Genomic DNA, 16,608 nt, shown 5'->3' with positions numbered 1-16,608 from the left:
AAGGATGGAGCTGGTGAGGAGTCCTGCGCAGCTTAGCCAGGGGGGACGTGTTGCAGCTATGGTGTCTGGACGAAGGGCTGGCATGGTGTGGTGGGGTCGCAGTGATGGAGTCAGCGGGAAGTGTCTGCATGGTCTGGTGGAGTGGCTACTATGGAGAGTGGCACTCACCATGTGGGACTTGGCCGCTGAGCTGGACTCAAGCATGCTTGACTTCGTGGCAGAAGCTGAACACTTCCTTGGGACTCTGGTACTAAGCAGCTGCAACTGGTGTTGGACTCTGCTCCAATGCTGCACTAAGGTGAAGGGTCCTGTTATGGTGATGGATCCGGGTGGAGGAGAAGACGCACGCAGGTGGTGGGCTCTGTTGCTAGGAGCGCACGCAACAGAGCAAAGCTAAGTGGTGTTTCCCCAGTATTGTCTCTTTCCTCATGTGTGTTATTAGTGCAGTGGTGGGATTAGTTTCCGCACCGACCCATTCCCTAGTGAGGGTTTAGGGTCAGGGTGAGCAAGGGCGTTAAGGTACGCGTGCGGCGCCCGGTGTGATACCGGCATAGGGAACGTCAGGAGTGCAGGGACACTGGCTCAGGGGAGCTCAGGAGGTCTCCAAATCCCTTTTCCCTATCGCAGGGCCCACCACTGTTAATGTTTCCCAGGTTCCCCCTTTATTATTTAAATTCGCCGTACTGGAGGCGGTGTTTCCAGAAATGTATTTATAACGTGTAATTCCCAAATTCGCCAGGTGGAGGCGGCGTATCCACCTGCACGTTTTATTATTTAAATGCGCCCCACTGGAGGCGGTGTTTCCAGGGTCACGTGTGTTATGGGTTCGCCCAGCGGAAACATCTGCGTCCTGACACACGTGATCATGACATCCTCCCATTCAGTTTCATCCCATTGCTTCTAGTCTTTCCTTGTGCAAATGAGAATAAAGTTGATCGCTCTACAATGTGACAGCCGTTGAGATATTTGTAGACAGTTATTAAGTCTCCTCTCAGTCTTCTCTTCTGCAAGCTAAACATTCCCAAATCCTGCAACCTTTCCTCATAAGACAGGGTTTGCAGATCGGTCACCATTCTGGTTGCTCTTTTCTGAACTTGCTCCAGTTTGTTGATGTCTTTTTTAAAATGTGGCGCCCAAAACTGGACACAGTATTCCAGATGAGGTCTGACCAAAGAGGAGTAGAGGGCAATAATGACTTCACGTGATCGAGACTGTATGCTTCTGTTAATACAACCTAGAATTGCATTTGCCTTTTTTGCTGCTGCATCACACTGTTGACTCATATTCAGTCTGTGATCTATTAGTATACCCAAGTCTTTTTCACATGTGCTGTTGCTTAGCCCTAGTCCTCTCATTCTGTATATGCTTTTTTCATTTTTATTGCCCAGATGTAGTACTTTGCATTTTTCCCTGTTAAAAACCATTCTGTTAGTTGCTGCCCACTGCTCCAGTTTATTTAGATCTTTTTGAATCCTCTCTCTCTCTTCTCTAGTATTAGCTATCCCTCCTAGCTTTGTGTCATCAGCAAATTTAATCAGTTTACCCTCAATTCCTTCATCTAAATAGTTGATAAAGATGTTGAGCAATACAGGGCCCAGGACAGAGCCCTGTGGTACCCCACTTGAGACATTCTTCCAACTGGATGTGCAGCCATTTACGACCACTCTTTGGGTCCGATCACTAAGCCAGTTATGAATCCACCTAACAGTTGCTTTGTCCATTCCATACTTAGTCATTTTTTCAATAAGGATTGTGTGAGATACTTTGTCAAATGTTTTGCTGAAGTCAAGATATACTATATCAACAGCATTTCCCTGATCCACCCAATCAGTGATTCTGTCATAGAAGGAAATTAAGTTAGTCTGACATGACTTATTAGTTACAAACCCATGCTGACTCTGTTTAATCACTTCATTCTTATCCAGGTACTGACATACATGTTGTTTAATAATTTGTTCAAAGATCTTTCCTGGTATAGAAGTCAGACTCACTGGCCTATAGTTGCCTGGATCCACCTTCTTCTCCTTTTTGAAGATAGGAACAACATTTGCTCTTCTCCAGTCTTCTGGGACTTATCCTGTTCTTCACGAATTTTCAAAAATTATGGAGAGCGGTTCAAAAATTTCTTCTGCTATCTCCTTCAATACTCTGGGGTGTAATTCATCTGGACCTGGAGACTTGAATTCATAGCTAAGTGTTTAGCTAAGTTTAGCTGTGTTTCCTCACTAGCTTTCTGTTTATAGATATCCTGGATTCTTCTATTCCCTTAATAGGACAGTGAAGAATAGTTGATGTTACATTTCCTTTCTGAGAGAAAACAGATGCAAAATAGGAGTTTAAAAGTTCGGCCTTTTCAATATCCTGTCTTACCATTTCATCATTTTCATCTTGTAAAAATCCTATAGCATCTTTGCCTTTTCTTTTACTTTTGACATATCCCCAAAATCCTTTATTATTGCTTTTGACGTCTCTTGCAAGCATCAATTCATTGTCAGCTTTAATAATCTGATTTATGCCCTGCAGGTTCTGCAGACAGCATTATATTCTTCTTTAGATAAACCTCCCTTTTTCCATTTTATAAACATTTCTTTCTTCCTTTTTAGCATGTGTTTAAGTTCTGTGTTCATCCATCCTGGTTTCCTTAAACGATTCCTATTCTTCCTTCTTTTTGGAATTGTTAACAATTGTGCTTTGAGAATTTCATTTTTCAAGATTTCCCATTCTTCCTGGACATTTTTGTCCTTAAGGATATCCAGCCATTGGATCCCTCCAGTTCTCTTTCTGAGTCCCTTAAAATCTGCATTTCTGAAATCTAACCTTGACGTCTGAATCTTCACTGGTCTTCCTCCTCTAGTTATCCAAAATTCTAAAATAGCATGGTCGCTACCTCCTAGGGTCCCAGCCACTTTTACCTCCTCAACCATTTCCTCCCTGTTTATAAGGATTAGATCTAAGGTAGCAGTTCCCCTTGTTTTCTCCCCTACCTTTTGGAAGATTAAGTTGTCAGCGAGAGAGGATAAGAATTTCCTTGACCTGTTAGTTCTATTGGCTGTGCTGCTTATTGGAACCACACCCTTCCATTATATAAACCTGTGTCTGTCTTCTCCCTGCCAGCAATAGAATCTCCATTCTGTTCCAGGCGTCATTGGAGAAGGTGTTCTGAAGAGTCGCTCTTGTTGTCTTGAGATTGTTGCATGCGATTTGTTGAGAATACCTCTTCCTTCCCCTTCTTTGCGTTCCTTAGTGTTGCTTTTCTGCTCTCTTACTGTTCATCCATCTTCCCTTTGTATTTTATCCTGTGCTGTCATATTATTGTGTGTTGATTTGCCCCTGTCTGTACATCCAGTGTTACCCCTTATATTCCTTCACTGGGGAATGAATGGTGGAAGCTGCATAGGATTTCATAGCAGCACAGAGAAGTACTAGAACCGGGCATCTCCACCTTCAGGAGTAACCCCGCGGTTAGGGATAGACTAGGGCTTCCTTCTTCCCCGTCATTCCTACGGACACAGAGTGACAATGTAAGAGCTCAGAAGCCACCTTAAATGCCACTGTTCTTAATCTACCCGTGCTTATTGTTTGCTCCTGTGTCTCTATAACCCTTAGATAAGGTCTATTCTTTCCTGTATTTAAATCCAGCCTTTCTTCTAGCCAAGTGGGTGAGGCTCTCAATCCTTCTGAGTATTCCTTAAGTATTATTACCGTATATACAGTATATGTGTTACAGAATGTGTTACAATGTCATCTAGAAGTAAAACGTCTATAAACGTGAAAAGAAAAGTGAGATCCCGGGACATTTCACAAACCTCCAGAGCATGAAGAATGCAGGTGTTTCCGCGAGGTTTCAGCCTGGAAAGCCATTGCACTGCGTCCTGGCAAGCTTCGTCAGATGCCTCCACCAAACACTCCTGCCACGGCTCAATGTTTTCCGCAATGCTTATCATATTAAACCTGTTCAATTCAAGGATGAAAAGTAAATGAATAAATCATTTCTAGCATCCTAGAAAATGCAGCAAAATAGCGTATGTCATTAATAAAGTGAAAAAAAGGTGAGCAGCAAGAAAACTGCTTCCTAAAGATGAAAGAATGTGGGTCAGGTTTGTTTGCTACAGAAAATTTGCTTCCTCGGTTCCAGTTTTGCAGAACAATGCAATTAGGATGAAAATCCCCATTTAGGCTAGTTTCACACTAGCGTTTTTGAGCTCAGCGACGGCCTGTGCACGACCGCTGCTAAGCCCCGCCCCCGCCGGTAGCTCCGCCTACCGGCGCATGACGCTGCATGCGCCCTGCGTCCCCTATCTTTATCACTGGGGGCGCAGGCCGTGCGCAGTATGCGTTTGGCGGCGCATGCGCCTTTTTGACGGTGCGCCGACCTGCGTCAAATGCAACCTTCTGCAGTTTGGTTGCGCAGGCGCACCGTCAAAAAGGCGCATGCGCCGCCAAACGCATACTGCGCACGGCCTGCGCCCCCAGTGATAAAGATAGGGGACGCAGGGCGCATGCAGCGTCATGCGCCGGTAGGCGGAGCTACCGGTGGAGGCGCGGCAGGGGGCGGGGCTTAGCGGCGGCCGTGCGCAGGCCGTCGCTGCGCTCAAAAACGCTAGTGTGAAACTAGCCTTATATGAATCAATAACGAGCATTTACCAAGTGGCAATCTGTTTAGCTCTCTAAGGACGGGATCACACTACCGTGTGTGATGCGAGAAACTCAGGACCGGAGCTGTTGCTGCATAGAAATACATGCAGCCGCAGCTCCGATCTTGAGTGCTGGCGGCAGCGCCAGGTGTTGATGCGAGAGACTCGTGCGAGTTTCTCGCATCACACACGGTAGTGTGATCCCGGCCTCAGACTTCAGATCATATAAGATGAAAGTTAAAGGCATTGGTCACTACTGGATAACTTATTTTCGGGGCCCTAAAGTGCCTAGAAAAATAACAAAAACACTTAGGGTGGTTTCACATTAGCGTTTAAGGCTGCAGCGTCGGCCTGCACACGGCCGCCGCTAAGCCCCGCCCCCTGTCGTGCCTCCGCCGGTAGCTCCGCCTACGGGTGCATGACACTGCATGGGTCCTGCGTCCCCTATCTTTAGCACTGGGGACGCAGGCTGTGCGCAGGTATGCGTTTGGCAGCGCATGCGTCCTTTTGACGGGTGCGCCGACCAGCACCAAAAGCAACCTGTTGCAATTTGGTGTGCTTGGCGCACCGTCAAAAGGACGCATGCGTCGCCAAACGCATACCTGCGCACGGCCTGCATCCCCAGTGCTAAAGATAGGGGACGCAGGACGCATGCAGCGTCATGCGCCTGTAGGCGGAGCTACCGGCGGAGGCGCGGCAGGGGGCGGGGCTTAGGGGCGGCCGTGCGCAGGCCGACGCTGCGGCCTTAAACGCTAATGTGAAACCACCCTTTCCGGTATCCTCGGACCCGCACCGCATCTCCTCTTCGAGCGCTATGTCCCCTGATGACCTTGTGACATTGTTTATGTGATGTGAGCGCTGCTGCCGATCTGATGGGCTGCAGCCAATTCTTTACACCGCTTTTTAAACTGGTCGGCTCCCTACTTTTGTGCTTGATATTACATCTCAGTCCTTGTCCTAGATGAAGCTTTAGCAATTTATTAAAGGGCTTGTCCACTACATAATAACACATACACTCACTTCCATCCCCAATGCTTTTACAACTGTGTTCGCACTGGCTCTCCCGGGGATTGTATGACATTGGCCATAGGGATTGCATGACATAACAATCAGTAGTCCATTCACTCTCCTCACCTTCGGATATATCACATACATCCAAAGAAAGTGAGAGCACCGATGGAACAGAACCAACACCCGAGGTAGTTTTGGGTGTTACTTTTTTACATCGGGAAACATAGGGATTGACATGGGGTTTTCCAAGTTAAGGACAACCCCTTTAATTAGTGACGCAGCCATTACTATAAGTTTACAGCTGAGACTAGTAAACAATGGGACACAGCACCAATTGTCACTGTCACCGTTTTGGTGGTTCAATTTTATTTTTTCTTTGGAATTTACCATACAGGTTAAACAATTTTATATTTTCATACATTGGACTTTTACAGATGAAGCAATATGGAGTATGCTTTTTTTTTCATGCATTTTTACCCAGGGAAAAAGTTGAGAGAGATTCAATTTAGTATGTTTTTTTGGTTTTTTTTTAAGATTGCTGTTTTTAGTGACAGATTGCTGCTGTATAACACAGCCAGCACTTGCCCTGGGTAGAGCAGGCTCAGCTTCTGAGCCTGCTCCACAAACCCTGACCCACTCCATCACATATACTGTATATCCATCATGGTGAATGAAGGAGTTAATTCATACACTTTGCACATAGGAAACACGAATATGGGTGTAGAACATAGAGAAAACCCCGCCAGAGTGATTCTATAAGTCAATGAGTAAAAAACGAAGCATTTCTGCCGTGAATTAAAAATGGACAGGACTGTAAATTTTATTTAAAAAAAAAAAAAATCAATCTTCACTTACCAAATATTTCTTGGCATTAGTTGATCCCAGAGCAGCGATATTAACCCCTTCTGAAGTTCTGCCATAAATGGAGCCATAGAGCTGGACGCATCAATAAGTATACAGACTTTGTTCTCCGATATAGTGCCGAACAGTCGGCGACTCCCTGCAATGTCGAGCACACGTTTATTAAGGCTGAATTGGATAGAGAGGCCATTTTATGAGCCTGCTTTGGTTTTTATGCAGCACACTCGGATATTCGTGTACATTTTTCCTTCTACATGTTTAGATTTTGAAAACCTCATCCACTTATACATCAAGTCTGAAAAAAAAGACGCAGAGTTTTTTGTGTGTTTTTTTTCTTTGTAGGAAGAGAAATACGTTAGTTACCTGAAAGAAGCCACTGAAGCCGCTGGATGTAGCGCTTTAAAGTTTTTTCTAGCTGTTCAATGTATTCTTCCAACTCCTTGGGTTGAAACTGAAGATGCTTCACAACTCCCTGTAAACAAAAAGAAAGAATCATAATTTTATGCAATCACATACTTTGTTAGGACTTACAGTGGCATGCAAAAGTTTAGGCACCCCTGGTCAAAATTACTGTTATTGTGAACAGTTAAGCAAGTTGAAGATAAAATGATCTCTAAAAGGCCTAAAGTTAAAGATGACACATTTGTTTTGTATTTTAGGCTAAAAAGTAATACACCTTGTAATTTTTTCACATTTTAAAAATTACAAAAAGAAAAATGGTCCGACGCTAAAGTTTGGGCACCTTTGGAGATTTGTGTGCTCAGATAACTTTGACCAAGGTTTCAGACCTTAATTATCCTGTAAGGGATATGGCTTGTTCACCCTCAATGTTAGGAAAGGCCAGCTGATGCAGATTCCACAGGTTTAGAAACACATAGCCTCCTCTAACCTTGCGCGAAAAAACAGCCACCATGGGTTCTTTTAAGCAGCTGCCTAGCACTCTGAAAATGAAAATGGTGGAGGCCCACAAAGCAGGAGAAGGCTATAAGAAGATAGCAAAGCTTTTTTTTCCTAGTTGTCCTTTCCTCAGTTCAATATGTAATTCAGAAATAGCAGTTTACAGGAACAGTGGCGGTCAAGATAAGGTCTGGAAGGCCAAGCAAAATTTCAGAGAGAGCTGCTTGTAGGATTGCTAGAAATGCATATCAGAACCCCCACTTGACTGCAAAAGACCTTCAGAAAGATTTAGCAGATTCTGGAGTTGTGGTAATTGTTCTACTGTTCAGAGACACCTTATCAAATATGGCCTTCATGGAAGAGTCATCAGAAGAAAACCTCTCCTGCACCCTCACCATAAAATTTACCATCAGAGGTATGCAAAAGAACATCTAAACAAGCCCAATGCATTTTAAAACAAGTCCTGTGAATCGTTAAAGTTAAAATAAAACTCTTTGGTCTCAATGATCAAAGGTATGTGCAGAGAAAAAATTGCATAGAATTTCAGGAAAAGAACATCTCTCCAACAATTAAGCATGGGGATGGATCAATCATGCTTTGGAGTTGTGTTGCAGACAATGGCACAGGGAACATTTCACGGGTAGAGGGAAGAATGGAGTCAATGAAATTTCAACAAATTCTTGATGCAAACATAACACCATGTGTAAAAAAGCTGAATTTGAAAACCGGATGGCTTCTACAAATGGATAATGATCACACACATCAAAATCCACAATAGACTACCTCAAAAGGTGATAGCTAAAGGTTTTTCAATGGCCCTCACAGTCCCCTGATTCGATCATCATTGAAAATCTGTGGCTAGTCCTCAAAATAACAGTGCATGCAAGACGACCCAGGAATCTCACAGAAATGGAAGAATTTTCCAAGGAAGAATGGATGAAAATCCATCAAACAAGAATTGAAAGACTCTTGGCTGGCTACTAAAAGCGTTTACAAGCTGTGATATTTTAAAAGGGAGTGCTACTAGGTACTAACTATTCAGGGTGCCCAAACTTTTGCATTGACCTATTTTTCTTATTGTAATTTTTAAAATGTAAAAAATGACAATATATAATTTTTCTGGCCTAAAATACAGAGAAAATGTGTCATCTTTAACTTTAGCCCTTTTAGAGATCATTCCATCTTCAACTTGCTTAACTGGTCCCAATAACAGTAATTTTGACCAGGGGTGCCCAAACTTTTAAATGCCACTGTATAAAGACTGTATACTGTATAAACACGGCTCATATGATTTAGACTCTCCCTTACTTAGGCTTACTACAGCAACCCAACACACACCCATGGTCATCCACGCAGATCAGGCAGTGGGGGCAGCGTGCGTATTCACATGGCGTCCAGCCACTACATTGCGCCAGAAATGCTACATTAACCTCACTGTAGCTACTACTTCAGTAATTCAACACTGATACATTAGTCAGCTGCAATAACTCTGCTCCATCAGCGAAACAGCTCTGCTACATCAGCCAGAAGCAACAACTCTGCTCCATCAGCATTCCAGCTCTGCCACATCAGCCAGCAGTAACAACTCTGCTCCATCATCATTCCAGCTCTGCCACATCAGCCAGAAGCAACAACTCTGCTCCATCAGCAATCCAGCTCTGCTACATCAGCCAAAAGCAACAACTCTGCTCCATAAGCAAACCAGCTCTATTACATGAGCCAGAAGCAAAAACTCTGCTCCATCAGTATTGCTACATCAGCCAGAAGTAACAACTCTGCTCCATCAGCGAATCAGCTCTCCTACATCAGCCAGAAGCAACAACTGTAATCCATCAGCATTTCGGCACTGCTACATCAGCCAGAAGTAACAACTCTGCTCCATCAGCGAACCAGCTCTCCTACATCAGCCAGAAGCAACAACTCTGCTCCATCAGCGATCAAGCTTTGCAACCTCAGCCAGAAGTAATAACTCTGCTCCATCAGCGAACCAGCTCTCCTACATCAGTCAGAAGCAACAACTGTGCTCCATCAGCATTTCAGCACTGCTACATCAGTCAGAAGTAACAACTCTGCTCCATCAGCGAACCAGCTCTCCTATATCAGCCAGAAGTAACAACTCTGCTCCATCAACGAACCAGCTCTGCTACATCAACTCTGCTACATGACCGGGCCATGTTGCTTTATTATCTGCAAAATCTGGATCAGTTACTTTATGGATCCACCTTACCAGGTAAGGCATTGCAGTTGGTTTAGCATTGAGTAGTACCCACTTAATCCAGGTCACCGCTGTGAAAGACTTGTGTTTATACACAGCAACCAATCAGAGGAGGCAGAGCTGCAGTGGGAGGGAGAGAGCAGCACCCTGACCCAATGACGAGACGGGGGTGTGTCTCAGACTACCTTTGGGTCCCTGTAGACAATGTCACTCATTAAAGGTCTAATCTAATAGAAATGAGCTAAAAAGCAGCCAAAGAGCAAAATCTAAGATAATAAATGGCATATAAGTATCTACTATAGGAACCGACCTAAATATACTTTTGATCTTATGAGTGGACACAGTAGTTTCAAATGAACATTTGCATTTATTCTATTATAAAATGTCAGTTATACTCTTTTTACATAAAGGGCAGATAGACAACATAAACAAGTCAGAGAGATTCCTTTAGTTTCATCAGTAATGCAGGATGCATCATCCATAGCATAGAAAACCTCCTGACATTACAAAAACCCTTTTATTAGTCCAAATATTAAATCATATTCTATAAGTATCGGTTATGATCTGGAAGAAGAGAGCTGCCTTACATTGATCTCCACACTTGGGAAAATAGTGCAGTATTTTGCAGAAACTTTCTTATGCAATGCCGGCACCAGCTTTTTCTGGTGAGTGCAGTCCGGGCCAAACACCAGCCGGGTTAGCTCCAACTTCAGCTTCTTTAATCCAAACCTTTTCAGCCACTTGTCAAGAAAATAAGATATAAAAATAAAACAAATAATAAATTCACAATATTCATAACTAGAAAATGTATAAAAAAAAAGCAAGACTGGGTAAAGTTGATAAATCAAAGCCATTAAAGCTCAGTGTCTTCTCATAATTTATTTTGTGTTCTTCTTTTTTTATAGGGCCAGCGCTCCATTCTAAAATCTCCAAACACTTTCTATATTGATTTACAGACAGTAAGCTGCCCCCCAGCATTTGATCATTTACCCTCCACCCACCAGTCTGCTAATTTATCCCCTCGAGTACCAGACCAATGTTAACCTTCAGGAAATGTATAATTTAATTTTTTTCTTCATTTTTACATTTGCATTTCGGTGGTCAACAATTTTATGTTTCCTCAATGCATCCTCAGATCCATCCATTTAAGAGCACTACCGTTCTGTATTACAGCCATTGTCTGCTCTGTAGTAGGACAGGAGCAGCGCCCATACAATCAGCACATGGGGCCCCAGGCATCACACGGGGGCCCCAGGCAGCACACAGGGCCTCCGGCAGCACACAGGGGCCCCAGGCAGCACACGGGGCCCCAGGCAGCACACGAGCCCCAGGCAGCGCACAGGGGCCCCAGGCAGAACATGGGGCCACAGGCAGCACACCGGGCCACAGGCAGACCACAGGGGCCCCAGGCAGCACACGTGGCCCCAGGCAGCGCACATGAGCCCAAGGCAGCGCACAGGGGACCCAGGCAGAACATGGGGCCACAGGCAAAGCACAGGGGCCCCAGGCAAAGCACAGGGGCCCCAGGCAGCACACGTGGCCCCAGGCAGCACACGGGAGCTCCAGGCACAGCATAGGGGCAACAGGCAGCACATTGGGGGCCCCAGGCTGCGTACGGGGGCCCCAGGCAGCACACAGGGGCCCCAGCCAGAGCACAGGGGCCCCAGGCAGCACATGTGGCCCCAGGCAGCACACGGGAGCCCCAGGCAGCACACGGGGCCCCAGGCAGCACTAGACAGCGCACAGGGGAGCAGAGACAGCACGCAAGGTGGGAAGAGACAGCACGCAAGGGGGGGGAGACAGCCCCCCCTGTGTGCTGTCTGGGGCCCCCTGTGCGCTGCTTGGGACCCCCTGTGCGCTGTCTGGGGCCCCGTGTGCTTCCTTGGGCCCCCGTGTGCTGCCTTGGGCCCCGTGTGCTGCCTGGGGCCTCTGTGCTCTGCAAACTATATCTATCCATTGCTGATAATGACAGACTGCTACAAACACAGATCTTCATTCTTGCAGTTTTGCACTAGATCAACTGTAAATCACAAATTAATCACATATCATGTGAACATCCTCACCTTGCACCTCAAAAATCATAGATCTTAAACTTTGATGCTGCATTTGGCAATTTTCTGTGTGGGCAATTTTCCATGTGGACAATTTTCCATGTGGGCAGTTTTTCGTGTGGGCAGTTTTTCGTGTGGGCAGTTTTTCGTGTGGGCAGTTTTTCGTGTGGGCAGTTTTTCGTGTGGGCAGTTTTTCGTGTGGGCAATTTTCCATGTGGGCAATTTTCCGCGTGGGCAATTTTCCGTGTGGGCAATTTTCCTGTGGGCATTTTTCAGGGAACCGCAATTTTTTACAACCTATTTTAGGAACTATTATTATTTTTTCTGTCTTTGTCAAGATTACTTGTTGATGCCTAACATATGTTTACATGGTGATTGTCACTGCACAGGCTCCTCTGCACATTTTTTACCCTTTTTGATCATCATGTTTTATATATTCCTCCAATATGTGTAGATTGTTTAATTTTTATTTCTTGGGCTTCACTGCTTCCCTTCTTTTGGATTCTCTTATATTGTTGCTCAGTAAGATGTACTTACAAAAAAGGAAGGTTCTTAGCGTATAAATTGACCATTTCCTGTGTGCCCATAGAGTATAGATAGATAGATCATAGATATGGAGTAGATTGATATGGGGTACACATATATCTGTGAAATATATAATAAGTGATTTGTGTGGGTAATTTACTGATAAATAAGTTAAAAAAAGATGTGGAGTCCCCCCTATTTTTGATAACCAGCAGAGATAAAGAAGACAGCTAGGGACTTATATTATCTGATAGACACCTCTCCATTACTAACCCCAGGGCTTGATGGCAGCTGTGATTTTTAACAAATCACAGTTAAATCAACTCAAACTACCATTACCCCGATTACCACCGAACTAGGGTCATTGGGAAGAGAGAGGCAAAGCGCCAAAATCGGCAATTCTAATGTGATGCGCGAACTCTGTGGCAGCTGCGGGCTTGTATTTTTAGGCTGTGAATGGCCCAATATCCATAAACCTTCCCAGCCTGATACTATCAGCTCACAGCTGCCTGCTTTACCTTTGCTGGTTATCAAAAAATGGGGGGAATCCACGTCATTTTTTCCAATCATTTATTAGCTTAATACAAGTACAGTACACTACATACAGCACTAATTTATATATCTCACGGATATCTATCTAGCTATCGATCTACCCCATATTAATTTAATTATTTATCTGTATCTTTGCAAACCTAGCACCTAAATATCTGTCATTTCTATTCTGCATTCTATTCCGGTACATTGCACACGGATGGTGCACACGGACGACACACACGTATGCACTGATGACACATGAATGATGTACATGTACACACAGACAACACCGGTACTAGTTTTTCTAGAACCGGAAATCTAGATGTGTGAAGGAGGCCTAACATGGTAATCACGGTGTTATTACTGCCATATACAGCTATGGAGCGGTGCTATGGAGCGGTGCTATGGAGCTGAGGAATCCCCATCCACTAGCGTCGGTCTTACTGATTTTGTGGAACAGACGTCTTCTTCTTTAGGCAACACAATAAAAGGGACAGACTTCCTCACAGTCTTGGTCTTCGGATAATCTTTATACATCACCCCTGTCGTAATAAAATAAATAACATAATATTCTGTAAAATTCAATTTATTTCAAACAGATTTAGAAATTTCCACTATGCAAAAATCAGGTGAAATGAAAAATAATCAACATGTGAAGAATATACAGGAATATCTTAAGCTATGTGCAGATGACGTTTTTTTGAGACGTTCAAAAATAAGTGGAAACCACTTCAGGAAAGGCTCCTTTTTGAAAGTTATTTTTCTGAGTTTTTTAAAAGTTTTGGGATTTTTTTTTCTTTTAATGTTTTTTTTTTGCAGTCATTTGATGTGACAATGACTAGTTTGGAACAGATTCCATTAGAATCTGATTCTAAGGAGTGAAATGCAAACTTTTTTTCAGGCATTTTTTTAAAACCTGAGGAGGAAAGTAAATGCTAAAAAAAATGAGCAGAAAAGAGGATTAATAGTGAAGTGAATAGAAAGCATCTTTTCAGGGTTTTTTTTTAGGTAATTTTGGGGTTAAAAAAAAACATGAAAAAATCAATTTGTACAAACCCAAACAATAATTCAAGTTAAATGTAAATGGTAGGAAGGTGCAACTAAAAGGTCTAAGGCTCATTAAAATACAATTCGTTAAGGGTTTTTAAACATCCCAGCAAATCAAATTAGTTGTTTGATTTTATTGCCCCCTTGTTTTTTTTCATGGCTTTTTCGAAGTCCTTCAGCAAAACTCATGTCCCCAGTGCTGCTGAAACTCCAGAAAAATGACACAAACCTAAATGCTTTGTATTTGCTGCATTTCACAATGGACTTTAAAAAGAACGTATTCCTATTGTTTAAATCAGACATCTGTGTTAAATATATTTTGTACAATTTTCAGAATTTTTTTTTTCAGATCACAATCTGCAATAAAAAGTAAGTAGAAATTTTTCAATTTTCAAACTGGCCACTGGGGCTATATATCAGACTCTTACTTCCTGTTCTGCACGGAAGACTTTTCAGAAGTCTCATTATCACCACAGGCAGGATTACAGTAACAAGTAACACCTCAACACATGGCTAATAAAACAATATCTACCATTCACAATAGGTGATGCCAGGGTTCCTCCTCAATCTCAATGAGTTTTTTTTACATGCACATCAGATGCTTCAATAAAAAAGATTAGGTCTGGGTCTGGGTCAGTCTATTGCTGCTAATGTGCATTTGGATTTCCTCTAGAGTAGCCCAAGTAATCAGTGTGAAAAACTATGTAAACATAAAAAAACCCTAAAAAAAAAATAGGTAGATACACATACAAACAGTTTTGGCCAAACGTGTTGGTACCCTTGAAATTGTTCCGGAAAATGAAACATTTGCCCCAGAAAATAGAGAAAATAAGGCAAATTGAACATAATTACACACAAAGCCCCAAAATGGGCCAGACAAACTTGTTGGCATCTTTCCAAATTTGCGGGTAAACAACTTTGTTTCAAGCATGTGATGCTCACTCAAACTTACCTGTGGCAAGTAACATATGTGAGCAATAACAGGATTTTTGGGTTGCTTACTGTAAAATCTGTTTCTCGGAGCCTTCATTGAGGGACACAGAAACCATGGGGTGTATGCTGCTGCCACTAGGAGGCTGACACTATGTATAGAAAAAGGTTAGCTCCTCCTCCGCAGTATACATCCCACCGAGCGGCACTAATTTCTTCAGTTAGTGAGAAAGCAGTAGGGGAAGTAACAAAACAGAATGAAAACAGAACAGACAACTTAACTGTAATCAACAAACAACATAAGAACAGGAGTTGCAGAATATGGGAGGGTGATGTGTCCAACAATGAAGGCTCCGAGAAACAGATTTAACGGTAAGCAACCCAAAAATCCTGTTTTCTCTATCGCTTCATTGGGGGACACAGAAACCATGGGACGTCCCAAAGCAGTCCCTGGGAGGGAAAAGCAAACTTCCATTAGGTCTGAGGACTCACCACCACCTGCAGGATCTTTCTGCCCAGGCTGGCGTCCGCCGAAGCGTAGGTGTGCGGCGGCCGGCGGGGAGCACGGGGCGGCGCGGAGGGGACGCTGCACAACCGCGCGATCGCTCCGCTATGGATCTATGCCCACCGCCCGGCTGCTGAGCTGAACCAGGATCCGTGCCCGCCGCCCGGCTGCTGGTGCTGAAATAAGATAAGTGCAGCCGGGGAGAGGGGAGGGGGAGAGCCGTGATACCTGGGGAAATGCCACTCAGGGCGCCCGCTCCACAAGGTACCCAAGCCTGCAGCGTGGCTGCCCAAATGAAAAGAGCTAGGTGCAGCCGGGGAGTCATGGGAGGGAGGGCAGGGAGAGGAAGGGCTTGGCACTTCGGGGTCCCATACTTACCCTCTACCTTAGGCTCTTCTCATGATCCTGTCTTTTTCCATAGAAGGATGTCCGCGTCTCTTCCAGACCGACAGGCTCTGGTGGGCGAGTGGGTGGGAGACGGGGGCGAGGACCAGCTGGATCGCCTGACACGCATCCGTGATCGGGGCTCTTGGTCCTGCCGTGGAGAGCTATGAGGATACAGGGTGGCAGTACACGCTGTACTCATAGTCTCTTTGTGGGACTACAGATGTGACTATTCACTCTGTATCCCTCCGGAACCTGAAAAGAAAACGACGCACACCGAGGTAGATATGGGTCTAATGAAAGACCCGTGTCCACCTCCTACTGACACTAAGCTAAACTGAAGAAATTAGTGCCGGTCGGTGGGGTGTATACTGCGGAGGAGGAGCTAACCTTTTTCTATACATAGTGTCAGCCTCCTAGTGGCAGCAGCAAACACCCATGGTTTCTGTGTCCCCCAATGAAACGATAGAGAAATAAAAATCACATGTGAAACCAGATAAAAAGGGGAGTTGACATAATCTTTGCATTGTGTGTCCGTGTGTACCACAGTAAGCATGATGAACAGAAAGAGGAGAAGAGACCTGTCTGAGGCACTGAGAACCAAAATTGTTGAACAATATCAACAATCTCAAGGTAACAAGTCCATCTCTTGATGTTCCTTTATCCACACGGCGCGACATAATCAAGAAGTTTACAAACCCATGTGTCATGGGGTTACCGCAACAGTGTGGAGCCAGCAGACCGCAGCATCTGATCGCCGATTCCGAGAAGTAGCACTTCTCCTTCATTTTAAATGTGTTTATTTCTTCTGGCAGAACAGGGGTTAATCGGCCATGTTGGAGATCTCTGTGCTCAGCTGAGCTCAGTTAGCCACTCCTTTCCCCTTTATAATCTGGGCTCTGTTATGAATCCTTGTCAGAGCTAGCATTTGCTGCATGGCTATCGGTGGGAGAGGAGCACATATGAGAAGGAGAGTTGAAGGAGTTATTAGTGAGTGTTGGTTGGCTTGTATGC

The 16,608-nt window shown here is 44.3% G+C and overlaps 1 protein-coding gene across 1 annotated transcript in view; it reads right to left on the bottom strand.

Annotated features, from left to right (window-relative positions):
* Positions 1–16,608, bottom strand: part of VWA3A (von Willebrand factor A domain containing 3A) — an 88,299-nt gene that overhangs the window by 11,481 nt on the left and 60,210 nt on the right. Inside the window, exons 26-30 of the mRNA XM_073542976.1 lie at positions 13,173–13,270; positions 10,206–10,358; positions 6,870–6,978; positions 6,501–6,645; positions 3,807–3,951 (exon numbers count right to left, since the gene is read on the bottom strand). Of these exons, the coding sequence (XP_073399077.1) occupies positions 3,807–3,951; positions 6,501–6,645; positions 6,870–6,978; positions 10,206–10,358; positions 13,173–13,270 (650 nt within the window). The remainder of the gene's footprint in view (positions 1–3,806; positions 3,952–6,500; positions 6,646–6,869; positions 6,979–10,205; positions 10,359–13,172; positions 13,271–16,608) is intronic.

Source organism: Dendrobates tinctorius, unplaced genomic scaffold (genome assembly GCF_039654945.1).
Source record: "Dendrobates tinctorius isolate UK_male_01 unplaced genomic scaffold, ASM3965494v1 ptg000129l, whole genome shotgun sequence".
NCBI lineage: Eukaryota > Metazoa > Chordata > Amphibia > Anura > Dendrobatidae > Dendrobates > Dendrobates tinctorius.
Note: the sequence above shows the minus strand (reverse complement) of the source record. Positions and strands in the feature narration are given on the sequence as shown.